This window comes from Lagenorhynchus albirostris, chromosome 8 (assembly GCF_949774975.1).
Source record: "Lagenorhynchus albirostris chromosome 8, mLagAlb1.1, whole genome shotgun sequence".
Classification (NCBI taxonomy): Eukaryota; Metazoa; Chordata; class Mammalia; order Artiodactyla; family Delphinidae; genus Lagenorhynchus; species Lagenorhynchus albirostris.
The window spans coordinates 70792631-70820236 of NC_083102.1; the positions used below are offsets into that span (position 1 = coordinate 70792631).

The following is a 27606-nucleotide window of genomic DNA, read 5'->3' on the forward strand; positions in this document are numbered from 1 at the left end:
TCTGGCAGTCACACTGAGCTACTGGTTCCCCTTCATCTCATCAGATACAAGCTTCTGTCATTGCTTGCTCTTAGACTTCCTCTTTCTCATCATGTCTTCTGTTGTAGTTCAGTACCCATTTAGTCATATCCCCATTCCAAGTATTGACCATTCTCTGATTTCAGCATAGCCTTGTCCAGTCAACCCTCTGTCTTTTTAAAATTTAAATCTAGTCTTCCTATCCTCCTACTTACATGTCAATTAATACCTCTTCTATTATGTACAAGGCTCAAGTCCTTCCATGGCAAGCACAAACTCTCTTCTCTCACCCTCCCTCCCTTACCTTCCCCCCTCCACCACCTCATTCTCCTTTGTCCTAACAGTACCTAACAGTTTACAGTTCCATGAATAAGTATTTCTGTTTCACACTCACACAAGCCATTTATACCTGGTTTTCCACAAGATCCTTGCTAAAATGTATGCTTGAGTAATTCATACTCATCTATCAGTGCTCAGCTGATACATGCTTCCCTTTGTTAAGCTTTATTTGGTGCCTTCCCATCACCCACCAGGCTACCCTAAATACTCACTACATTCTTTATGCCAGTATATATGCCCAAATATACCTGGACAATTCTCTGTGCATATATGTCTATATTAAAATTAAAATTCTCTGCTTAGCTGAGAAGTTTCTTAAGGTTAATATCTATAGCTTGTTTTGTATTGTATCCCCAGCATCTTCAGAGAGCTCATATTATGCACTGAATAAACTTCTCTTATAGGAATAAATAAATATATAGACTAAGATAGGAGGTAATATACATCTCTTTAGGTATTTAAAAATATGGGAAGATTCTTCATGAAATAATTTTTAAGAATTTAATTTGTGGGCTTCCCTGGTGGTACAGTGGTTGAGAGTCCGCCTGCCGATGCAGGGGACGCGGGTTCGTGCCCCGGTCTGGGAGGATCCCACATGCCGCGGAGCAGCTGGGCCCGTGGGCCAGGGCTGCTGGGCCTGCGTGTCCAGAGCCTGTGCTCTGCGACGGGAGGGGCCACAGCGGTTAGAGGCCCGCGTACCGCAAAAAAAAAAAAAAGAATTTAATTTGCAGTAATATTTTGTAGTGAAGAGATTGACTGCTTTTGGATGGCTATCACTAGGCAAGTCAGAAGAAAAAGTAAACAAAATAACAGGTTAGAGAATGATATCGTTTTATGGGAATGAACTGAAAATTTTCAGGTAAACATCAGAGACAAAAAAATTAAAAGTCATACAATTGAAGAAAGTAAGTTGTATGGCATTTAAAATTAGACAGTGATTTACTCTATTTACTATTTGTCATTTTAATCAATACTCCTGAACTCTTTAAGGTCAGGAGAATGGATGATATTGTCCATATTTGCAGGCATAAATACTGAGGCACAGCGACATTAAATAATGCTTTACCCAAGTCACACAGTTAGTGGCACAGTCAAGACTGAAAAACAACTTCACACTCTTATGAATATAACCAGGTAAGTTCATGCTGAGAGCACAAATGCGTAATAAACCTTAGGTTTATGGTATACTCAGGGAGTTATTAGGAGATAGGTGTTAGGTTTCTGGACCATACCATCCCAACTATAAGGTTGTTTTCTGGGAAAAATTGTGTGCTGTTCCAGCATGTACCCCTGTAAAATAACAGGGCTGCCCCAGTGCAGATCTTGCCTGCTAAGATGGTCCTTGCCCTGCCACGAAAGCAGTTCACACCTATGTTTATACATGTAGCTCTTATGAAGTATGTGGGTAGAAAGTATGTTACAAGTTTTACATCCACAAATAAAACTACTTTTCATGACATTTGTATTCAAAAGAGTATATAAAAGATACATCTAGTAGAGGAGGTGAATAAAACTGTAGAGTGCACAGTGTAATTTTTGTGTATGTGTACATAGTCCGGATTAGTTCATTACTTAAAGAAGATTAATAATGTAATTAATTTTCAATTATATTTTTCAGTATGAAATTTTAGAACTCAAGAGGGCTTTTAGAAAAAAAGATATGAATATATCTATAAATACAGACTCCCCCCAGAGTACTACATTATTTAAGCTGTGAAATACTTGTTCAGATACTTGACTTTATTAGAAACCCTCAGGCTCTAGGTTAAAAAACATTATTTTAGAAACTGTATTGAAGAAGATTGAAACGTGCTCCTAATCAAGTTTGTTTTATTGAAGTCATAATTCAAAATTTTGCTGTATTTTCAAAATACAGATTTTCAAAATTTATTTTTGCTTAGGTAAGTAAAATATTTTATATTTGAAAAAATTAAAGTGTATAAAGGAATTAACTTTGAAGGTATTCTAGACTGTATAGGATATGGATTTCCTTGACTCCAAAACCTGGTATTTTTGATGCTTGCCAGAAAAATGAAATTCCTTCTGCATTCCACACCTGATCTATAAGACCTCTTGCCATAAAGTTCAGCATCAAGAAATTCTTAGAAATTAAAGAAGTTGAAGTTCAGCTAGTTCTCTTCTCAGCAACATTTGAAACCTGGTCTTTTACTGTAAGTTTCATTTCATGTTGGCTATATGCGAGCATTCACTTTTTTCATTCAACAGCTGTTTACTGAGACCCACCATGAGTCTATGTAGTTGTTCAGTCCTGAGAGTAGACACAGGAGTAATTATTGCATTTACTATTCCGAGTGCTATGTGTGGTAATTTCAGTGAAACAGTGACGGTTAGAGCCATATTGCAGTGGTTTGAGGTTAGGAAGCAGTGGTGGCAAGTGTAAAGCTACTTAAAAAAAAAAAAAACTTGACTGTGAATTAAAGTATAAATGCAGACAGTAGCTAGTAATATCAGTATCTCAGGAGGGCTTATTTTTATTTGAATGGGAAAAATCTGAGCATGTCTACATGCTGAGAAGAAAGCCAGCGGAGAGAGGGAGTTAGAAGTTACAGATTGAGTAGCCTCTGTTAGTATTACATAACTTAGCTAAATTTTTCTTGGCATTTAATTTTCTTAAGTTTATTTTTAATTTATTTTTGGCTGCATTGGGTCTTCGTTGCTGTGCGTGGGCTTTCTCTAGTTGTGGCGAGCGGGGGCTAATCTTCGTTGCAGTGTGTGGGCTTCTCATTGCAGTGGCTTCTCTTGTTGTGGAGCACGGGCTCTAGGCACAAGGGCTTCAGTAGTTGTGGCGTGTGGGCTTCAGTAGTTGTGGCTCATGGGCTCTAGAGCGCAGGCTCAGTAGTTGTGGTGCACGGGCTTAGTTGCTGTGCGGCACATGGGATATTCCCAGACCAGGGCTTGACTCTGTGTCCCCTGCATTGGCAGGTGGATTCTCAACCACTGCACCACCAGGCAAGCCCTGACATTTATTTTTGAAGCTTTGCCTTCCACGTAGTATCCTTTCCCCACCCTGCTAGAATATTTAATACCCATTCCTTAAATTTGCCAGCATCTTCCCCTGGACAGGGTTGTTTCCTCTGCCTAGAACTGCACTTCCCTCCCACCTCTGCCTGTCAGGATCTCTCTGTCCCCAGGATTTCCCCTCAAGGCAAATGAATCTCTGCCTCCCAACCCCAAAGCTCTGCTTACACCTATCACATGGCATTGATGACAGTGTGTCATTTGGTCTTGCTAGACCAGGAATGCCTAGGAGAAAAAGGCTCTCTGGTCTATCTCTGAGACAGTTGCCTCAGCACTTAACACACCCCTTTTCCCATTCATTGATTCATTCATTCAATAAATAACTAATGGGTTTAATCTATGTGGTAGGTACTGTATACGTGCCGAATAAACAGTGGAAACATAACTAGACATGTTCCCACTCCTCATGGAACTTGCAACTTTGGTTCTCAGTATTATTTAATAGCTCTTCAACTTAAACAGTGGAACCAACTGAATAGAAAGTTTCATTTAAACTATAAAAAGTGATGAAATATATCTCATTATTATTATTTGCTTATTATCACTTATTATTATTTTTTTCTGTCCAGAATCACATTGTTTGATTAAAGTATCTTATCTGTTAAAAATGGCAATTTTTACTTTAAATGTCATAAAAAAATTTTAAATAATTATTTCTTCTTCTGTGCTAGTATTAAAAACAAAACCAAAAACCCAGCATTGAGTAGCAATTTGTGTATTCATTCACTCAGTAGATGTTTTTCTGAGTGCTGACTAAGCCAGCTGAGTACCAGGCGCTGTGGAGAAACACTGAGGAAAAGGAAGCAGGATTCAGCATAGAGTCCTGCTGTTGGGCTGAGGAAACTCAGTGCCCTGTCATAGGTTTTTGAGCTTTAGAGATGCCTGCTCTGGCTCACGAGATGAAGCATCCACAGATGCTAAGGGCGAATGCCAACCCAGAGCTAGCAACCCTTCCATTCTAAACCAAGCTTCTGTTAACCAGGACCTCCATTTTGTTTTCCCATACTCCTCTGAGCTACTTCCCAGGACTCCGTAATACTCTCTGCCCTTTATACCCACTGATTTTATTTTCACAAGAAAGTTGTTGTCATTGTTGTTATCATATGAATTAAATTTCTGTTTACATTGATGGAAGGAAATACAAATGGACATGTAGATTCACAGTGATGTGTGCTACTGTGCTTTGAAAGCAAAGCATTGTAGATCACCTAAATGCCCAAATGTTTTCAAATGCTTAAATAAAATATTACATATTCACATGTAAATGTAGCTGAATAATATATGGTATATCCACATAATGTATTTTTAAAAGAATATATAATTGCTTGGGAAAAGATTCATGATAGATTTTTAAATGAAAAATAGAATAACTGTAATCATTTCAAGGCATAGATAATTACTGGGATAATTACATAGTACCTTATTAAGTGAACAAACAGGATATTATTATAAATGTAATATGATTCTCATTTTCAAATACTTTTATAAATACAACGCAAAGGATACATGAGTAGGGTACATACTCAGTTTGTCCTGTTTCCAAAAATTTCAAACATGCGTGATTCACATAATCAGAAGAAAGCAATAAATGTAATTACAAAACACTTTTCAGAAGATCACACTATAAATTATGTAACATTTACCAATGTGCTTTTTGAAGAAGAATAATTCTCTTTGAACAAATAGACATAATTAGCGTGTTCTAAATAAGAAGATAGATGGTTGTCTACATTAATATTTCTGAAACTAAAAGAAGAGTATTATAATTCATACAGGAAATTGCATTTATATATTACCATAAATGTGGCTATTAGAAGCTAAAATTTCCCAATAAATGGTTTCTAAAAACTGTTTTACATGAATTACATATCATTAAATGATTGTAATTAGAAAGAGGTAGACTAGAAATTTTGCTTCTCAATATCAAAATGTATAAAATCTGACTCATAACATTGAAGATTCATATTATCCAAGCCCCCAAAAAAGCATAAGTTGTATTAGATTTACTATATTTTTCTGAATGCTAATTTGAAAATAAATGGCCTTTGTCTAGTTATGAGATTTTAAAATAAGAGTAAGCTACATGTTTATTTTTATTATTTTTTAACATCTTTATTGGAGTATAACTGCTTTACAATGGTGTGTTAGTTTCTGCTTTATAACTAAGTTAATCAGCTATACATATACATATATCCCCATTTCGCCTCCCTCTTGCCTCTCCTTCCCACCCTCCCTATCCCACCCCTCTAGGTGGTCACAAAACACCGAGCTGATCTCCCTGTGCCATGCGGCTGCTTCCCACTAGCTTTCTCTTCTACGTTTGGTAATATATAGAAGTCCATGCACTCTCTCACTTTGTCCCAGCTTACCCTTCCCCCTCCCTATGTCCTCAAGTCCATTCTCTATGTCTGCATCTTTATTCCTGTCCTGCCCCTAGGTTCTTCATAACTTTTTTTTTTAGATTCCATATATATGTGTTAGCATATGGTATTTATTTTTCTCTTTCTGACTTACTTCACTCTGTATGACGGACTCTAGGTCCATCCACCTTACTACAAATTACTCAATTTCGTTTCTTTATATGGCTGAGTAATATTCCGTTGTATATATGTGCCACATCTTCTTTATCTATTCATCAGTCAGTGGACACTTAGGTTGCATTGTGGTACATGATTCTTTTTGAATTATGGCTTTCTCAGGGTATATGCCCAGTAGTGGGATTGCTGGGTCATATGGTAGTTCTATTTTTAGTTTCTTAAGGAACCTCCATACTGTTCTCCTTAGTGGCTGTATCAATTTACAATCCCACCAACAGTGCAAGAGGGTTCCCTTTTCTCCACACCCTCTCCAGCATTTATTTTTTGTAGATTTTTTGATGATGGCCGTTCTGACTGGTGTGAGGTGATACCTCATTGTAGTTTTGATTTGCATTTCTCTAATGATCAGTTATGTTGAGCTTCCTTTCATGTGTTTGTTGGCAGTCTGTATATCTTCTTTGGAGAAATGTCTCTTTAGGTTTTCTGCCCATTTTTGGATTGGGTTGTTTTTCTGATATTGAGCTGCATGAGCTGCTTGTAAATTTTGGAGATTAATCCTTTGTCAGTTGCTTCATTTCCAAATCTTTTCTCCCATTCTGAGGGTGGTCTTTCTTTTTCTCTTATTTATGGTTTCCTTTGTTCTGCAGAAGCTTTGAAGTTTCATTAGGTCCCATTTGTTTATTTTTGTTTTTATTTCCATTTCTCGAGGAGGTGGGTCAAAAAGGATCTTGCTGTGATTTATGTCATAGAGTGTTCTGTCTATGTATTCCTCTAAGAGTTTTACAGGGTCTGGCCTTACATTTAGGTCTTTAATCCATTTGGAGTTTATTTTTGTGTGTGGTGTTAGGGAGTGTTCTAATTTCATTCTTTTACATGTAGTTGTCCAGTTTTCCTAGCACCACTTTTTGAAGAGGCTGTCTTTTCTCCACTGTATATTCTTGCCTCCTTTATCAAAGATAAGGTGACCATATGTGCGTGGGTTTATCTCTGGGCTTTCTATTCTGTTACATTGATCTATATTTCTGTTTTTGTGCCAGTACCATACTGTCTTGATTACTGTATCTTTGTAGTATAGTCTGAAGTCAGGGAGCCTGATTCCTGCAGTTCCGTTTTTCTTTCTCAAGATTGCTTTGGCTATTCGGGGTCTTTTGTGTTTCCATACAAATGGTGAAATTTTTGTTCTAGTTCTGTGAAAAATGCCATTGGTTGATTGATAGGGATTGCATTGAATCTGTAGATTGCTTCGGGTAGTATAGTCATTTTCACAATGTTGATTCTTCCAATCCAAGAACATGGTATATCTCTCCATCTGTTTGTATCATCTTTAATTTCTTTCATCAGTGTCTTATAGCTTTCTGCATACAGATCTTTTGTCTCCTTAGGTAGGTTTATCCCTAGGTATTTTATTCTTTTTGTTGCAGTGGGAAATGTGAGTGTTTCCTTAATTTCTCTTTCAGATTTTTCATCATTAGTGTATCGGAATGCAAGAGATTTCTGTGCATTAATTTTGTATCCTGCTACTTTACCAAATTCATTGATTACCAAATTTATTGGTAGCATCTTTAGGATTCTCTATGTGTAGTATCATGTCATCTGCAAACCGTGACAGCTTTACTTCTTCTTTTCTGATTTGAGTTCCTTTTATTTCTTTTTCTTCTCTGATTGCTGTGGCTAAAATGTCCACAACTATGTTGAATAACAGTGGTGAGAGTGGGCAACCTTGACTTGTTCCTGATCTTAGTAGAAATGGTTTCAGTTTTTTACCATCGAGAACGATGTTGGCTGTGGGTTTGTCATATATGGCCTTTATTATGTTGAGGTAAGTTCTCTCTATGCCTACTTTCTGTAGAATTTTTATCATAAATGGGTGTTGAATTTTGTCGAAAGCTTTCTCTGCATCTATTGAGTTGATCATATGGTTTTTATCCTTCAGTTTGTTAATATGGTGTATCACATTGATTTATTTGCATATATTGAAGAAGCCTTGCATTCCTGGGATAAATCCCACTTGATCATGGTGTATGATCCTTTTAATGTGCTGTTGGATTGTGTTTGCTAGTATTTTGTTGAGAATTTTTGCATCTATGTTCATCAGTGATATTGGCCTGTAGTTTTCTTTCTTTGTGACATCTTTGTCTGGCTTTGGTATCAGGGTGATGGTGACCTCATAGAATGAGTTTGGGAGTGTTCTTCCCTCTGCTGTATTTTGGAAGAGTTTGAGAAGGATAGTTGTTAGCTCTTCTTTAAGTGTTTGATAGAATTTGCCTGTGAAGCCATCTGATCCTGGGCTTTTGTTTGTTGGAAGATTTTTAATCACAGTCTCAATTTCAGTGCTTGTGACTGGTCTGTTTATATTTTCTATATCTTCCTGGTTGAGTCTTGGAACGTTGTGCTTTTCTAAGAATTTGTCCATTTCTTCCAGGTTGTCCATTTTATTGGCAAAAAGTTGCTTGTAGTAATCTCTCATGGTCCTTTGTATTTCTGCGGTGTCAGTTGTTACTTCTCCTTTTTCATTTCTAATTCTATTGATTTGAGTCTTCTCCCTTATTTTCTTCATGGGTCTGGCTAATGGTTAATCAATTTGTTTGTCTTCTCGAAGAACCAGCTTTTAGTTTTATTGATCTTTGCTATTGTTTCCTTCATTTCTTTTTCATTTATTTCTGATCTGATCTTTATGATTTCTTTCCTTCTGCTAATTTGGGGTTTTTTTGTTCTTCTTTCTCTAATTGCTTTAGGTGTAAGGTTAGGTTGTTGATTTGAGATGTTTCTTGTTTCCTGAGGTAGGATTGTATTACTCTAAACTTCCCTCTTAGAACTGCTTTTGCTGCATCCCATAGGTTTTGGGTCGTCGTGTTTTCATTGTCATTTGTTTCTAGGTATTTTTTGGTTTCTGAAGTGATCTCTTGGTTGTTCAGTAGTGTATTGTTTAGCTTCCATGTGTTTGTATTTTTTACAGATTTTTTTTCCTGTAATTGATATCTAGTCTCATAGCATTGTGGTCAGAAAAGATACTTGATACAATTTCAATTTTCTTAAATTTACCAAGGCTTGATTTGTGACCCAAGATATGATCTATCCTGGAGAATGTTCCATGAGCACTTGAGAAGAAAGTGTATTCTGTTGTTTTTGGATGCGAGGTCCTATATATATCACTTAAGTCCATCTTGTTTAATGTATCATTTAAAGCTTGTGTTTCCTTATTTATTTTCATTTTGGATGACCTGTCCATTGGTGAAAATGGGGTAAGTCCCCTACTATGATTGTGTTACTGTCGATTGCCCATTTTATGTCTGTTAGCATCTGCCTTACATATTGAGGTGCTCCTATGTTGGCTTCATAAATATTTACAATTGTTATATCTTCTACTTGGATTGATTCCTTGATCGTTATGTAGTGTCCTTCTTTGTCTGTTGTAATAGTCTTTATTTTAAAGTCTATTTTGTCTGATATGAGAATTGCTACTCCAGCTTTCTTTTGATTTCCACTTGCATGGAATATCTTTTTCCATCCCCTCACTTTCAGTCTGGATGTGTCCCTAGGTCTGAAGTGGGTCTCTTGTAGACAGTATATATATAGGTCTTCTTTCTGTACCTATTTAGCCGTTCTATGTCGTTTGGTTGGAGCATTTAATCCATTTATATTTAAGGTAATTATTGATATGTATGCTCCTATTACCATTTTCTTAATTGTTTTGGGTTTGTTATTGTGGGTCTTTTCCTTCTCTTGTGTTTCCTCCCTAGAGAAGTTCCTTTAGGATTTGTAAAGCTGGTTTGGTGGTGCTGAATTCTCTTAGCTTTTGCTTGTCTGTAAAGGTTTTAATAAGTCAGTTGAATCCGAATGAGATCCTTGCTGGGTAGAGTAATCTTGGTTGTATGTTTTTCTCCTTCATCACTTTAAATATGTCCTGCCACTCCCTTCTGGCTTGCAGAGTTTCTGCTGAAAGATCAGCTGTTAACTTTATGGGGATTCCCTTGTATGTTATTTGTTGTTTTTCCCTTGCTGCTTTTAATATTTTTTCTTTGTATTTAATTTTTGTTAGTTTGATTAATATGTGTCTTGGGGTGTTTCTCATTGGATTTATCCTGTATGGGACTCTCTGCACTTCCTGGACTTAATTGACTATTTCCTTTCCCGTATTAGGGAAGTTTTCAACTATAATGTCTTCAAATATCTTCTCAGTCCCTTTCCTTTTCTCTTCTTCTTCTGGGACCCCTATAATTCAAATGTTCGTGTGTTTAATGTTGTCCCAGAGGTCTCTGAGACTGTCCTCAATTCTTTTCATTCTTTTTTCTTTATTCTGCACTGCAGTAGTTATTTCCACTATTTTATCTTCCAGGTCATTTGTCCATTCTTCTGCCTCAGTTATTCTGCTATTGATTCCTTCTAGAGATTTTTTCATTTCATTTATTGTGTTGTTCATCATTTGTTTTCTCTTTAGTTCTTCTAGGTCCTTGTTAAATGTTTCTTGTATTTTCTCCATTCTATCTCCAAGATTTTGGATCATCTTTACTATCATTACTCTGAATTATTTTTCAGGTAGACTGCCTATTTCCTCTTCATTTGTTTGGTCTGGTGGGTTTTTACCTTGCACCTTCATCTGCTGTGTGTTTCTCTGTCTTCTCATTTTGCTTAACTTACTCTGTTTGGGGTCTCCTTTTCGCGGGCTGCAGGTTTGTAGTCCCTGTTGTTTTTGGTGTCTGCCCCCAGTGGCTAAGGTTGGTTCAGTGGGTTGTGTAGGCTTCCTGGTGGAGGGGACTAGTGCCTGTGTTCTGGTGGATGAGGCTGGATCTTGTCTTTCTGGTGGGCAGGTTCCTGTCCGGTGGTGTGTTTTGGGGTTGTGTGACCTTACTATGATTTTAATCCTCTCTGCTAAAAGGTGGGGTTGTGTTCCTGTCTTGCTAGTTATTTGGCACAGGGTGTCCAGCACTGGAGCTTGCTGGTTGTTGAGTGCAGCTGAGTCTTACCTTTGAGATGGAGATCTCTGGGAGAGCTTTCTCCGTTTGATGTTACATGGAGCCGAGAGGTCTCTGGTGGACCAATGTACTGAACTCTGCTCTCCCACATCAGAGGCATAGGCCTGACACCCGGCCAGAGCACCAAGACCCTGTCAGCCACATGACCCAGAAGAAAAGAGAGAAAGAAAGAAAGAAAGAAATTAAAAAAAAAATAAAATAAAGTTATTAAAATAAAATTATTAAAAATAAAAATAATTTAAAAGTAATTAAAAAAAGAAGAGATCAACCAAACCAAAAACCAAATCCACCAATGATAACAAGTGCTAAAAACTATAGTCAAAACAAAACAAAACAAAACAAAAACGGACAGACAGAATCCTAGGACAAATGGCAAAAGCAAAGCTATACAGACAAAATCACACACAGAAGCATACACATATACACTCACAGAAAGAGAAAAAGGAAAAAATATATATATATATCTTTGCTTCCAAAGTCCTCCTCCTCAATTTGGGATGATTCGTTGTCTATTCAGGTATTCCACAGATGCAGGGTATATCAAGTTGATGGTGGAGATTTAATCCACTGCTCCTGAGGGTGCTGGGATTTCCCTTTAATCCAGATGGTGGAGATTTAATCCACTGCTCCTGAGGCTGCTGGGATTTCCCTTTCTCTTCTTCGTTCGTACAGCTCCCAGGGCTCAGCTTTGGATTTGGACCCGCCTCTGCGTGTAGGTCGCCTGAGGGCGTCTGTTCTTCGCTCAGACAGGACGGGGTTAAAGGAGCAGCTGATTCGGGGGCTCTGGTCACTCAGTCCGGGGGGAGGGAGGGGTACGGATGTGGGGTGGGCCTGCGGCAGACGTTGCACCAGCCTGAGGCGCGCCATGTGTTCTCCCGGGGAAGTTGTCCCTGGATTACGGGACCCTGGCAGTGGCGGGCTGCACAGGCTCCCAGGAGAGGTGGTGGGGATAGTGACCTGTGCTCGCACACAGGCTTCTTGGTGTCCGCAGCAGCAGCCTCAGCGTCTCATGCCCGTCTCTGGGGTGCGCGCTGATAGCCGCGGCTCGTGCCCGTCTCTGGAGCTCGTTTAGGTGGTGCTCTGAATCCCCTCTCCTTGCACACTCCGAAACAATGGTATCTTGCCTCTTAGGCAGGTCTAGACTTTTTCCCGGATTCCCTCCCGCTAGCTGTGGCACACTAGCCCCTTCAGGCTGTGTTCACGCAGCCAAACCCAGTCCTCTCCCTGGGATCCGCCCTCCGAAGCCCGAGCCTCAGCTCCCAATCCCCGCCCGCCCCGGCAGGTGAGGAGACAAGCCTCTCGGGCTGGTGAGTGCTGGTCGGCACCGATCGTCTGTGCGGAAATCTCTCCGCTTTGCCCTCCGCACCCCTGTTGCTGTGCCCTCCTCCGCGGCTCCGAAGCTTCCCCCCTTCCGCCACCCACAGTCTCCGCCCGCAAAGGGGCTTCCTAGTGTGTGGAACCCTTTCCTCCTTCACAGCTCCCTCCCAGAGGTGCAGGTCCCATCCCTATTCTTTTGTGTCTGTTTTTTCTTTTTTTCTTTTGCCCTACCCAGGTACGTGGGGAGTTTCTTGCCTTTTGGGAAGTCTGAGGTCTTCTGCCAGTATTCAATAGGTGTTCTATATGAGTTGTTCCACGTGTATATGTATTTCTGATGCATTTGTGGGGAGGAAGGTGATCTCCACGTCTTACTCCTCCGCCATCTTGAAGGTCTCCCTCACTATATCTTTAGATCAACTAGATAAGAGAATTTACTTGTGTTCCCAAAGTGTCTTTTCATAATTGTAATGATCATTTGATTGAACAGTTTCACACATGACAGGGAATACTACAGTGTTAGTGTAAAAGTGATTTGGGCAGGAACTACTCCAGGAAACCTAATATTCAGAAAGGACATTCAAAATAGAGTGAATGGGTCATAGGTTATACCTGCTTGGTTCTAAGTGACAGAGTGTCAGAATATGGCAGCTCCAAGGTAGCCCTGTGGGTTGGAAATAGCAGGAGAAATCCAGGAGAGAGGGAGGCTAGGTTGATAAGCTGATATCTAGTCCAGTAGAAAAGAATAGACAATGCCAGAGAAGGGATCTGACACTGGCTATGGAAGCTTGACCTTCACCAATGATTGTAGTGCTAAACATGGAGGTGGAATTGTTGAGTATCTTAAATATTCATTAATATTAAAATACATTTCTTAATCTAGTACTTAATCTTGATAGATCATTAATGATCTTAATTAATAATATCATTAATCATTACTCAATGGAAACATCTTTCTTTTCTCCTTATGATCATATCCAATGAGAATGAAGAACTTCTTTATACCATGATACGTAGTTATTGAATTTTTGTCTAAATTACTGATGTAAAGAACATTCATAAGTTAAGATTAAAAATGAACAGAAACAGGGGCTTCCCTGGTGGCGCAGTGGTTGAGGGCCCGCCTGCCGATGCAGGGGACACGGGTTCGTGCCCTGGTCTGGGAGGATACCGCGTGCCGCGGAGCGGCTGGGCCCGTGAGCCATGGCCGCTGGGCCTATGCATACGGAGCCTGTGCTCCGCAATGGGAGAGGCTGCAGCAGTGAGAGGCCCGCGTACCGCAAAAAAAAAAAAAAAGAACAGAAACAAAATGCACAAAGTAGGTAATCATTCATAGTAAAAGGTGATGTATTTAAGACGTAGAGTAAATAGAGTAGAAATTATAAACAGGCAAGTAAAAAAAGTGTGGAAAGGGCTTCCCTGGTGGCGCAGTGGTTGAGAGTCCGCCTGCCGATGCAAGGGACATGGGTTCGTGCCCCGGTCCGGGAAGATCCCACATGCCGCGGAGCGGCTGGGCCCATGAGCCATGGCCGCTGAGCCTGCGCATCCGGAGCCTGTGCTCCGCAATGGGAGAGGCCACAACAGTGAGAGGCCCGCGTACCACACACAAAAAAAAAAAAGCGTGGAAAGTATGGAAAGTCAGTTATTAACCATAAAGTATTTTAAATACACTAAGTGAAAGATCAGAAAAGGACCATCATTATTTTTGTTGTTGTTATAGATACTATTGCCCTAAGCAAAAGTAAACCACTTTTAGTCTTCTATCCCTCTGCCTACGTTTTAATTTTATTCATTTTGTTTTATTTTAATATGTTTCATAGTCTTATATGTGGACACAATTAAACATTCATTTATTCAACATCTCTCTATTGAACAACTTTTTTGTGATGGCCAGTTGAGCTAGGAACTTCATTCCACCCCTTTAATCTACCACCGTGATGTATCCATATATATCATCTACCGTAGATGACAGAATGATTCATGGAGATCAGAAAACTCACCCAGATTTGCTGGGTGTTAGTACATGAAAAACTTAGCATTGAAAGCTGAGTCTAGTCTGTTTGTGTCAGAGACCCATTTGCTCCTGCAAAAGATAGTTTTCATGTTCGTATGTGTGTACATGTGCAAAAATGACACCTCCACACTCAAATACATGCTCAACACACCAATCTCTTAGTGAAATGACAAGTCTGGGCCTTGTCACTTACTGTGCCTTAGAATCCTAATTTTTTAACTTGTGCTTCTCCTACCTAACTTTTCTATTTCTTTCCCATTGTTTATTTTCATACCCACTGACACCTAAGTTCATTCTGCACCATGGAGATCAGTATGAGAAGAAAGATTCAAATATATTTAACTCATAAGGCATTCTTCACATGTTTTCTCTTTCCTTCTTTCACTTTTTTTTTAAGTGAAAAGAGAAAAAGGTTTTGGTTCTCTCTTTACCATTGTTTTCATTTAAATAATTATAATCAATTTTTCATGCAGTGTTTTCATCTCAGCCAACAAATGCATTCAGATGGGAATACATGCACTAAAAGCTTGCCTTCTGTTTTTGTGATTAATTGAGATGTAGAGAGTGATGGGTGTGGGGTAAAAATAGAAATGCAATTAGTGCAGCTAGGCATGACATACATTCAAATGCAAGCAGAATGTCTCCCCAGTTAGTGATCTCTTTCTGGGCTCTTGAGGATTTTCCTCCCATTAGTAAGTCACTGGAATGGAAATCTTCAGCCTTCGGGGAGACCAGAGCATTAAATATGGAATTAACTCTTAACTGCAAACTGAGTCAGCTCAATACGTCATTAATTCTACTGCTTGGGTATATATCATGCTGAGCTTTGGTGTGTGGGCTTCTGAAATGTTAGGAGTGAGTTTGTAAAGCATTGCAAGGACTAAATGATGGTTATCTATCATTCCAACCTTTGCCTTCACCACTTAGATATTAATATCTCTGGTGACTCAAAATCAAAATTGAAATGCAGGCAAAAGCTTTTGCTAAAACCAATGGATTTGGACCTTTACTTAGAAAAGTTGTATATTGTACATTTTGAGAAAATAAATTTATGTTGCACTTTATAGAATATGTGATTCTTAGTTTTTACAAAGGTGTGTCCTCAGTTGATAAAGATATCACAGTGCCTCAAATATTATCCTACCCCAAATTGAGAATCTTTCTGCATATCTTCATAACCAGTAGAAGTTGACTAGCTTTGCTTTGAATGTTTTAAAATAAATTTCTAAGTATAAAGTGTATTGAAATATTTAATATTTTAAGCCACCTATAGCACTCCCTGATTTCTGATAATATTTCTTTTCTTCCCATACTCTTTTATATCCTCTTTGAGAATCTCCAACAGATATTATTATCTCCTTTGATCATCCCAGTGTAGTACAGTTATTAACAACTTGCATTTACTGATTGCTTACCCCAAGGTTTTTCACACTTGATGATACTGATGTTTGGGTCCAGATAATTCTTTGCTGTGGGGGCCTATCCTGTGCACTGTAGGATGTTTAGCAGCATCCCTGGCCTCTGCCCACTACATTCCAGCAGCAACTCCCCATACTGACAATCAGAATCTCTCCAGACATAGCCAAATGTCCCTTGGTGTCAAAATCTTTGCTGGTTGAGAACCACTGGTTTATCTTCTACTGGGCATTATTTTGTTTGAGTCTACAATAACCTTGTAAAATATGAAGGACTGTGTTGATCAGAGTCTTGGCAGGAAGCAGAACCTACACAATATGGGTCGTAGATTTTTATGAAGGGACTGCTTAGGGGTGTTGAGGCACCCAGAAAATAGCAACAGTGAGAAGCCAGGGCTAAAGAAGCAAGGAGAGGAAATAATGTTGCTGGAGTGCTGGGAAAGCTGAAGCTGTGGAGCAGAGCCCTCAAGAGGGAGATGAAATCAGGAAGAGACAAAGCTACACCTGGTGATGCAGCACGGTAGCAGAGAGAGCATAGGATACCTGGTCTCTAACTCCTTAATTCTTTGATCACTAGCCAATCCTACCAATAGGTTGAGTCCAGATGAAATCCAACCAACAAAGGACTGGAGTGATGCAGTCCCAGGATTCGGTCCCATGAACTCAGAGAAGGAAGGAAAATGGAATCTGTTGGAGCATATGGAGGAAAAAACAAAACAAAAACAAACCTATCTCCGTTTTAACACGAGAAACTGAGATTTAGAGATATAAAGTAATTCATCCAAAGCCAAATACCTAATGTATGAAGCAGGCATTTAAAGCACATCTATTTCACTCCATGCACTACAAAGGTGTCTTCATTGCTTATTTGCATGAATGAGCGGACTGATAGTAGCTGAAAGATGCAAAACCAGGACCCAGTTCTCATTCCTATTCTAATGTTCACTTTTTTTATGTTGTCATTGAAAGATATTTAAGAGCTGTATATCCAGCCCATTCTCATAGACATGTAGGAACAAAAGCTATCTGCCCGCCTGTAAAGTCTTTTCTGAAAAGCTTATGGAATTCTAGGTTTCATGTAGAATGTTTAAATGGCATATGCTGATTTTCCAAGCTGTTGGCACATTTTCATCTTGATTGCAGAAACTCGGGCCCAGCTGGTGCAATGTGTTAGGAACAGGAGGACTGGACTGGGAATCTGGGGATCCGGGGCCCGGTCCTGGCTCTGCCATCCCTAGTGTAACACCCCCGCCACCAGCAGTAGCAGCAATAATAAAAATTCCGTAAACCTTTTCTTCCCTTTTGCGTTCACCCAGATCTTCGCAGTTATTCTCAGGTATCTAATCCAGTGGCCACAGTTCTGTGAAGTAAGGAAGGTATTAGAGTTTCATGTTTCACAAACGAGGAGTCAGGCTCAGATAGTACTAAAGTCCCGCTGAAAATCGCGTAGCTGGGAAGTGTGGTCTCAACTCCACATATTCCCGCTGAAAACACAGTGCCTTTTCTCCTCCATCTTTGAAGTGATGAATCAGTTGGTGTATTTCCTCTGGAGAGCCAGTCTGTAGTGTTGAATCTGTTAGGCTTCATCATAAAGTCATGTCTAGATTAAAGTCTGAGACTCTGTGATTTTTGTCCTAGGGTTATAAGCAAGGTGACAGCAGATACCAATCTAGTTAGCACATAGGGATTCCTCATTTTTTCCTTTCTGGGTATTAGATGGAATATATTTATTAACCTACAGCTTTTCAGAGACAAAATTGGCGTTTTAAAGGCATTTTAAAATAGGGCTTCCCTGGTGGCGCAGTGGTTGAGAGTCCGCCTGCCGATGCAGGGGACATGGGTTCATGCCCTGGTCCGTGAAGATCCCACATGCCGCTGAGCGGCTGGGCCTGTGAGCCATGACCGCTGAGCCTGCACGTCCGGAGTCTGTGCTCTGCAACGGGAGAGGCCACAACAGTGAGAGACTCGCGTACCGCCAAACAAACAAATACATACATACATACATACATACATACATACCAGGGGGCGGGGGTGGGGTGGAATCTAAGTAAGTTAATACAGTTCCATTTTTTCCCCTTATTCATGAGTAAGTTGTATGCTAGTAATTCAGACTCAGCCTTCTCTACTAAGATAAAGTGAGTTGAAGGAAGCTCTGGACTCCTGGAAGGTCTGACAAGAACCTTAATCCTTCCCCCAGACTGTTTCCCTTCTTTGCCTCAAGGTGGGAGGCCCAGGAAGTAAGACATTTCAGGTCTCTAGGCAGTACTCAGTACTCAGTCCTGATCTCTGCCCACCTCTCCTGCCCATTTTCTACTTCTACAATATTTTCAGCACCACCCCTTTATTTTTACACTTTCAGTATTTTCAGGCATAAAATCAGGTGTAAAACACAAAAAAATTAACTTTTTTATTTTACCTAGCTAGTTCCAAGAAAATCTAGGGTTCTCAGTCCAAGGCAGAGCTAAAGAAAGGGAAAAAGAGAAGAACAAAGAGGAAAGTAAAGTATAGGATTTTGAAGTCAAAAACAAAAAATAAATAAATGAGTAATAAAAGATTGTAAGTTCTACTTTTGATACTCTCTGTAGTTTGGCAGAATTATAAAATTCCTTCAAAGAAATCATTTTATCTGATCAAGAATTATAGCTACATTATAACATTGTATCTGATGTAGATGATTAGTAATGCTTTGGAAAAGCAGTTGTATAACTGTTATACTGTTCATACAGAAAGAAAGGTGGAAGAGCAGTATTTTCAGTATTTAGAAGATTAGAGTTGAGCTAGGTTACCTGGGTACAGATCCTGGCATCATCCCTTTTTACCTTTGTGACCTTGGTAAGTTACTTTCCCCGTCTGGGTTTTGGTTTCTTCATTGATATATTCAAGGTGTAAGTAGAATGTATCCCATATGGATTTTTATGTTTGAAGAAGTTAATATTGACAAAGCTTTTAGGACAGTAGTGGAACATAATAATCACTCTGTGAACGTTAGTTGTCATCAGAAACATTGTTTCCCTAATCATCATCATCATTATCATCTCCACCAGCACCATCATAATCACCGATTTCTACTACAGACTCAGTCCAATGTTTCCATTCTTCTAAAGTATAATCACTTAAAAACCTAATAAATAATGACTAATTATACAGCATCGCTATTTAGGATAGTTCAACCAAAGAAATGGTAACGTATGTATGAATAATGTGCATTTGTATTTTGGAACATATAACCTAACTCAGAACTTTAGTAATAAGACTTGGCTACCCTTCCTTTCTAATTGATTGTGTACTCACTGTATACAAAGGTTTATTCATAGTGATTCTACTTGGTTTTGTGTTATTATACCGAGTATATTTTCCCAGGATTTCAGGTTCGAAACTACTGACAATGAAATATTTCAGGAGTCAGAATCAGACATAAATTATATGCTGCAGAGGTGTCTTCTTATTACCAGAAGTCAGCCTAGAGTCTCTAAAATCACATTAAGGTACTGTTTTTGTGGTTATTGAGTTTCACCCTTGAGAGAATTGAAAGAACTGACAATGAAGTGTAATAAATCTTACTCTGACCCAGACATACTCAGTCATTTAACTTCCCGTTAACAATCCCAATTCTGCTACGTAAAATAAGTCGAAACATAGTTTTTCTCCTTTTTCACTTTACATTTAGAGAAGTAGAAGAACATTTCACATATTTCATAAAAATAATTATGACATTTGTCTGTTTAATTAATTTATAGTCAATGCCTTATTTACATGCTTGGGGTTTTACTTTGAGATGAGAAGGGACTATGAAAAGGGTGAGCCGTTCTTTTATACACAGGAGCGATTGGCTCTCCATTTTTTAATTTTTATCTATTTTCTTTGTCTCAATCCCCAGCCTCTGAGCCCAACTTGAAGGTGCGGTCCAGGTTAAAACAGAAAGTGGCAGAGAGGAGAAGCAGCCCCTTACTCAGGCGGAAGGATGGAAATGTTGTCACTTCATTCAAGAAGCGAATGTTTGAGGTGACAGGTAATTGAGGACTGGGCAGATATACGCTAAAAAAATGCTGCTAGTAGGAATGAACAAAAAAAGTTTAGAAAAATATACCTGTTGTATATTAAAAGTTATTTTGAGGAGAAACATTTCTTGAAAGGAAATTATATTGAAAACTCACAAGTAGTTCAGTAAACCTTGCCATGCATTCACCGTGTTAAACAGGAAATGAATGAAAAACAGAACTGTGTGTCAATAGGCATAACTAGGGAATGCCAAAGCTCACCTTAATCTTTTCAGAAACAAGCAGTCCATTTTGGGAATGCCAGCCAGGAGAATATAGCTTTTAATGAAATTTGATCAGAAATGAGCAGAGGGAGGTCCAAGAAGAACACTTCCCCCATACTCAGACATGAATGTACAAAATACATCTGGGAAAATTAAACTACGTGGAACAGCAAAACCTTGACTTTTCAACAAATTTACAGAACTCATAAATGACTTTATGTGTTTACTAGTGAACTGGGACTTATGGCAGGAGGGGGATATATTGCCTTTTATGAAGGGAAAAAAACTGTCATTTTCACTAGTCTCAAATGGAAGAGTTCTTATTTTTTTAGCTGCCTGGTTAGTAGTGGGGTGAACAGATTAGGAAATTCAACCTGATGTCTTACAAAGCCCGCTAGTCCCATTTGTACCTGGTCTGAAATTGGAGAAGACATAGGGATACCAGAACCAAAAAGGCTAGCCAGAATAACAGTACTGACTACTGTTTATCGAGTACCTACTTAGAGCTATACATTGTATCTGGTCGTTTCCTTTAGTTGCATCAATAAAGAAATGGTAATCTACAACCATTTGTCTCCATCCCCAAGGAAAATTGTGCTTATACCAATATAGTCAGTTGGTATTATTTCTCCAATATCAGATCTTATTCTTAGCAAGTTTTAACAAATTATTTGTTTTCTATGTCTTCTTTGGTCATGATAGTATCTAGTTTAGGGAGGCAGTATGGAGAAGATTGCAGAGGTAGAGGCAGAGGTGGAAAAGTACAGAATACTAATGACACAGTGCTTTGACAGGCTACTAGGGCAAAAAAATGTTTAGTCTTCTATTCAGTCCTGACAGATTAATATGTTTATCTGAGGGAAAGTATTGGTGGGAAAATTTTTTCTTGAGGGATAAGAAATATTAAATAAACAATTACTTTACTAGAGTTTATTTTCCAGTATCAAATATAATCACTAATTTTGACCAATTGAATTCTAAATTTAGAGTTGTAGACTTTTTATGCCAAGAAACTTATATGTATTTTAGTGAATAAAAATCTTAAGTAAGTTTTCATGATAGAGGTCCTTGGTGGGGTTGGGGAGTTGGGGAGTGAATCTGTTTTAATGAATGCAAGCAATAATGAACATATCAACTGCCTAATGTAACGAAATATAGGTGATTTTTCTAGTGGGAGAGAGTAGGTTCTCTCATAACAGAAAAACTTGAAAATAGAAAAACATGTATATTGCTTTTTTGTTTGTTTTTTTTTAGAATCTTATTGTTTAAGGTCATATTTATTTATCCCAATTTCTTTTCTATTTTCCTATTAATCTTTTTCTTGATCATAACTTTTTTCCCATGGTCACTTTCTCGTCCTTACCAAATTTCAGTGGGATTTAGCTCAGTGCTTATTTGAGTAACAATTAATTCTCATTTGTAAGGGTTATGATTTGCTAGAGTTCCACTAAGATTTCTTTATTTGTGAAATATCATAATTTTCTCTTTCTAATTTAGGGATATAATAACTCCCCTTTTCAAATGAGGAAAAAAACATGTATTTGAAGAGACTTGTACATTTATTAGACACACATTTCTGATCAATAAGCTAGGACCCATGGATGCTTTGGTAGATATTTTTAACTGGTATGTTGCAGTTATTCTAAATATCTTTGGAGGATCTGAACTACTGGACACGCAGCTTTCTTTACCCGTACTCCTTCCCCTTTCTTTGCCAGCTTTCATGTAATTAGGATGAGCTCTGTTTGGATCTTAATACTAATTATTTTTGCTATCGAGTCAGAGACCACCATAGCATCATAGCAGTTGAATTCCCACTGCTTTTCTTTTTTCACCTCTACCTCTCTCTTCCTTGTTTCATAGGTTCAAGTGTTTGCTTTTTCCAAACCCATGCCACCTCTCTCTTCCCAGTAATTGACATGGGAACCACTTATCATCTTCCTCTTTTTCAAAGCCAAGAGTTTTCCGCCCCTCCCCACCCCCAAAGCCATGTTAATTTAAAATTCTAACATCCCTGTGCCTGCAACGTCTTCTCCTCCACTCTTCCCTTCTCCACTGACCCCGTTTCATGAGCTGCTCTTATTTAAGCCCCAGTTGTGATATTATTTCTTCTCAGAGATTTTTGTCAGTGTTCCCAGAAAATCAGTTGCTGCCTCCCCTCCCAGACCCTATCCAGCGTGATGCTGTAGAATCCTGTTGTAGTATTTGTTGTCTTGAATTCTAGCGCCTATCATAGTGATTTCTACATAAGGAAATACTTCTGTGTATCACATAAAATAATATAAATAGCGTAATTTTAAATTGACAAGACAGAATGTTTAAAAATAGTTTTCATTTTTACTTTTGTTCTTTTAAAGACAGGATACAGAAATGGGACTTTAATGAGAAGCCAGTGTGTAGTCATACAGGAAAGACAAGAGTTAGGAGTCCAGGGGAAGGAAGCTCTTGAAGTATTTTTTTTAATGTGCATCTTCTTTGTTAAAAGAAAAGTAAATAAGAAAGAGGCAAATATAAAAATAGACTAATCAATAAGCAAGATATATAGACCGAAAGGTAGTGAGCAATATGTATTTAAGAATTTTATGATATCATTGACTTGATGAAATCCCACAGTTGGTAGGTGGCAGGATCAGAATTCTGCCACCAGTCTCACATTCTTTCCATTGGTACTGCACTTCTGAGTAGAGAAATATTTATAATAGAAAGTTGAAAGTAATAGGTGTTCCAAGGGAGGGCAAGCAACTATAGCCTGAAAATTGGGAGCTTCCATTCACGGGTGACAGATGGTATGTGAGCCAGGCTTTGAGCATAGAGGTGGGATTGGACCTTCAATGAAGTAGGTGGAGGAAAAGGAGGGTAAAAAAAGCATGAAATGGGAAAGCAGCACATACGGAGAGTAGGGGATTTAAATTTGACTGAGTGCAGAGTTCAGAAAGGGCAATATTAGGAAATAATGTTAGGCTCCATTTTGGAGCAGAGGAACATAGTGAAAGTTGTCTTGCTATGATCCATCTGGCAACAGTTTAAGGAAAGTTTGGAGAGACTGACTGCTGTAGCAACTTAGAAATACAGGAGACTTTTGCTGTAGTCCATGAGAGAGTAATGAGGGCTGAGGGATTAAGCTGAAATCATTGTAGTCAGAAGTAGATGAGAAATGATGTAAAGAACAAAACTAAATAATGTAGTAATTGATTAGATTTGGAGCAGGGAAGGGAATGAGAATGACTGTAAGGGTAGTGATAAACAGAGGTAAGCAGAGCACATTTAATATTGAAATACACTGAGTTTGATACACATATAAAAAGAGATGAAAGGGGCTTCCCTGGTGGCGCAGTGGTTGGGAGTCTGCCTGCCGCTGCAGGGGACACGGGTTCGTGCCCCAGTCTGGGAAGATCCCACATGCCGCGAAGCGACTGGGCCCGTGAGCCATGGCCGCTGAGCCTGCGCATCCGGAGCCTGTGCTCTGCAACGGGAGAGGCCACAACAGTGAGAGGCCCACGTACTGCAAAAAAAAAAAAAAAGGGATGAAAAATGTCCAGTATTCCAAAGAGATTCAGGCTAGAAATTATGAGAAGGAAAGACAAGAAATAAAAGTTTTATGGGAGTATTCTGCATAAAAATGATAGTATGATGTCATAATTTTGAGTGATTTTGACAAGGGAAAGAGAAATAGGATAAGGCTACAAACTTCAGTGAATATCTACATTTAGAAATTGGTCGAAGGAGGAACAGCCAGAGAGATGGAAAAACAAACATGGAAGTGGAGAATCTTCTTGTAGAAAGGATGAGGAGAATGAGAACTGTTTTGTCAAAAGCCTTCAAATTTCGGGGTGTTCAAGAGAACAATTGCAGTCCACAGTGAGCAAGCTAGATTGCCTGGTCTCAAAGAACAAGCACACTACTTCTCACAAGTTATTAGCATGCTTTCAGACTAGAGGGACAATTCCAGTGGAAAAGGAGGACCTGAAGATTCAAAATAATTGCTGGAGCAGAATTCTAAAGCAAGTGTTAAGGGGACTGGGTCATGGGTGAGGGTGATGGTGCCCGCATTGGAGCGGGGAGCAGAAGAGAAATGCTTTCACTTTGACACGGGCAAGGAGAGTGTGGATGACAAAATCATGAGGTAGAAAGAAAAGTCACTGATAGAAATCATGTCAGAAGTTGTCAGTCTCTGAGAAGTGTGAGGCCAAGATCATCTGTGCAGAGCTGAGTAGACAAGGTATAAGGATGAGTCACCTAGAAAAATGTTCAAATGAATGAACTATGGAAGGTGATAGGGGATTGATTAGAGCTCAACAGATAATTTGCCAAGGCTTGATAAGATGGCCTCTCTTAGCTATATTTCTAGGAACTGAAAGTTTCTATTTCATTAATTAGATATTTTAGTAAGTGCATTTCTTCCTTTGTAACTTGAAATGTGTGTGAATTTTATATCTGAAGATAATAGAGATGATCTATATTGTTGTTATCCAACTCTTGCTTAAATGAGTTTCTTGTTATATTGATGTTTAAAATTGAACATATTAAATTTAGGCAACTTATCATCTTCTGGAAAATAAGTTGGGTAGAGCTAAGGTTAGCCAGTGTTGTACAAGGCCATCAATACAATATTGAGATTTTATCTTATGTTGTATTTTCTTCATACAACTTTGACTAAGATGTGCTGTAATAAGGTACAGCCTTAGTAAATTAAATAAAGAGCCATTTATAACATAGCATATAAGCAATCTTTCCACACACAACAGGAATGACTCCAGGCCTCATTTGTTGATGGCATGTTTTTATGAATTATGCAAGTCCATTATCTCTATTACTGTTATTATTTATGGTAGCACAAGAGCAAGTAAGAGGAGATTACATTCTTTTTTCTTTCCCCTAATCGAAAGCTTCTACAATCCTCTCTAACTGGATATCTCTACTTCTCTAAAATTAATGAATACTATGTTGTATTTTTAGCAGTGAAAGCAAAGGAAGAAACGTGGTATGGAAATTCAGAAATGTTCCAAAATTTTTCACAGTTCTTTTTATTTAGTCATTCACGTAGGGGAAGAGAAACAATGTTCGCTTCTGTATATTACTTAGAGTATAACTGCAGTTCATCTTTGTATGTTTTTCATGAGTGTATTCGTACTTCACAATGTTTTTCAGAATCCTCAGTCAGTAGCAGTTCTCCAGGGTCTGGTCCCAGTTCACCAAACAATGGGCCAACTGGTAATGTTACTGAAAATGAGACTTCGGTTTTGCCCCCTACTCCTCAGGCTGAGGTAAGACTCATTATTTTGGTTCTTTTAAAAGTTAATCCTCGATTAGCCCCCTAAAATGCAGTGATATTTCTGAATTGAAGTTTAAAGCCACCCGTTCTTAGTTATTTTTCTGATAGGTTTATAATGTGTGGAATTGAATAAACTCAATCTGATTTACAAAGTTTGGATGACAGTCATGGTTTGAAAATACTGAAGTATAATCCTCAAAGAAACCACTCTTAGTGATGCTGAGTATATACTGCCCAGCAGTTGTGCAACTCAGAAGTCCTTCTGCATCGTTCTTGGTTATCCTGATGGGAATAGACCCATCAGTAAGTAAAACAACATCCTGCAAACCTCTCAGAAGAACAGTTGCCCAAAACAAGTTAGGTGTTTTATCCAATGGACCTGAAGAGTAATGAGAAAATTGTTGAAGTATCATAATTGAGGAACACAGAGCTCCACTAAGCAAACATGTATTAAGGACCTACTATGTGCCAGTCATTTTGCCTGGCAGTGGGGCTATAAAGATAAATGATATGTGAACTCCGACCTTGAAAAATGAAAGATTAAAGGAAACTGGTCTGAAATAACACATGATTTTTTTTTCTGACTGTATGCGGTCAACTTGAATAACATTTGTTTTTTGGCGTATGATTTATTGAAACAGTGATACAACAATAGAGGAAAGTAAATTTGTGAGTCAGCAAGAATTTGTCTATGTAGTTTCTGTAGTAGGCTAAGCAAAGGCAACAGCCACTCCTGTGGAATCAGCTGTTTTGGAGTCACCATCAATCAACTGAAATTCTCAATATTTCTTTTCTGTCATTATAATGCCTCCTTACCATGCATTGCTCTATGCAGGGGAAGCTGGTGTAGTAACTTCTCATATATAACTGTGACATGCTTCTTCCATTGTGTTTTATAGAGTCATGATCCTTTGGGGCTGAAAGGGACTGATCAAATCTCTGATTCCTGAACCATCTGTGTAGCTCTCCTGATATGTGATTATCAGACTGCCACCAGAGCACTTTTTATTCAAAGGGAACTCGCTTCACTGTCTCCTGGGGCAACCTGGTTGATTTTGGACGGTTAGCTTGACTGATAGAAATGTCTTCTGTACATTATGCCAACATCTGTGTCTGTAACTTCATACATTCACACATACATGTATAATAAATTATTTATAAGTTATAAATTATCTGGACAAAATATAAGGGAAAGTTGTCCCTGATAAGGAAAGGACTGGAGCCAGTGAAGTCACTTCCTCTCTGAGGACATTTGTATACTTGAGTTTTGGTTTTCAGAGCCTCACATAACTCCGAAGGGAGAGAGAAGGCAAAGCCCAGTACTGACCAAAGAGGATAATCTAACAGGAAACCATTCAAACCCAAAGACCCATATCTGTGCTACATTGGTGAGTCCCTCATCCCCACCCACGGAGGTGTCTTGATGTAGACCAGAGCAGGGGCAGAGTCTTTCCCGGAGAAGTTGTAACCAGAAGCTAGTTGTAGCCCGAATTTTCATAACCTCAAACTGTTAATTTAATTTAAAGTGCCCCAGATTTTTAGTTCCCTAGGTATCTGGAAAAAGCAAAAGTAAATTCTTTCTAGAGGAATAGACATTCATTTTAGATTTCATAAATTTCCCTCAATTTTCCAAGGAAAATGAGCAGAATAGATAGATGCTCTGTTGCTTATGACCATCTTTCAGCTATGTGAAGAATACAATTCAGGCCGCTATATTTTTTCCTGTCCTCCATCTATTTCTTGTTTCTTACCATCCTATTGTCCCTTTCTCGTCTTCATTTTTCTTTGTAAAACATGATACCAGGTGGAATAAATATTTCACATGTATTTATGGCCATAGATGTAAGTGGGATTCTTGGACTATTGGTTACAAGCATTGTATTTCTGTTAGTGCAGTTATATCTCAATATCAGTCAGTTTTCTGCAACCCTTTAATCAATTTCCAGGAAAAGAACAACTTGGTCACAAATATTTCTAAAAAAACTTTAGATTTCCATTTCCTCTCAGTTTGAAGAATGAGTTTCAATTGCAGAAACACTAAAAGATCTGGGTTCTTAATAGGTTCTGGATGAATTCTGTATCCTTGGAAAATGAAAACACACTAAACCACATTCATTAAACAGTATTTATGATTCTTAGAAAAGCATTGTTAGTACAAAAAGGTGTGGAAGACCACTTACAGCTTGATAGTATTTTGTTAAGTTCAGAAACAGGCAGTACAGTATTTTGATCGGAAAAACGTATGTAATAAAAGTATATTTTAAAAAAGCGAGGGAGTGATGAACACAGAATTTAGCATGGTGGTTACCTCTCAAGGGGGAGGAAGGCAGTGGGGGACATGGTTTGTTACTAAAGATGAAGATACATATAACCTTTCATTATAAATACAAACATATGCATATAGCAGTTAGTACGACATTAAGA

The 27606-nt window shown here is 38.6% G+C and overlaps 1 protein-coding gene across 4 annotated transcripts in view; it reads left to right on the top strand.

Moving 5' to 3' along the window:
* Positions 1-27606, top strand: part of HDAC9 (histone deacetylase 9) — a 586393-nt gene that overhangs the window by 132079 nt on the left and 426708 nt on the right. For 2 of the 4 annotated variants that reach the window (XM_060157126.1, XM_060157125.1), the window contains exons 7-8: positions 19527-19658; positions 25059-25174. In XM_060157126.1, coding sequence (XP_060013109.1) covers positions 19527-19658; positions 25059-25174 — 248 coding nt within the window. The remainder of the gene's footprint in view (positions 1-19526; positions 19659-25058; positions 25175-27606) is intronic. The other 2 variants (XM_060157124.1, XM_060157123.1) reach the window with 1 other exon arrangement.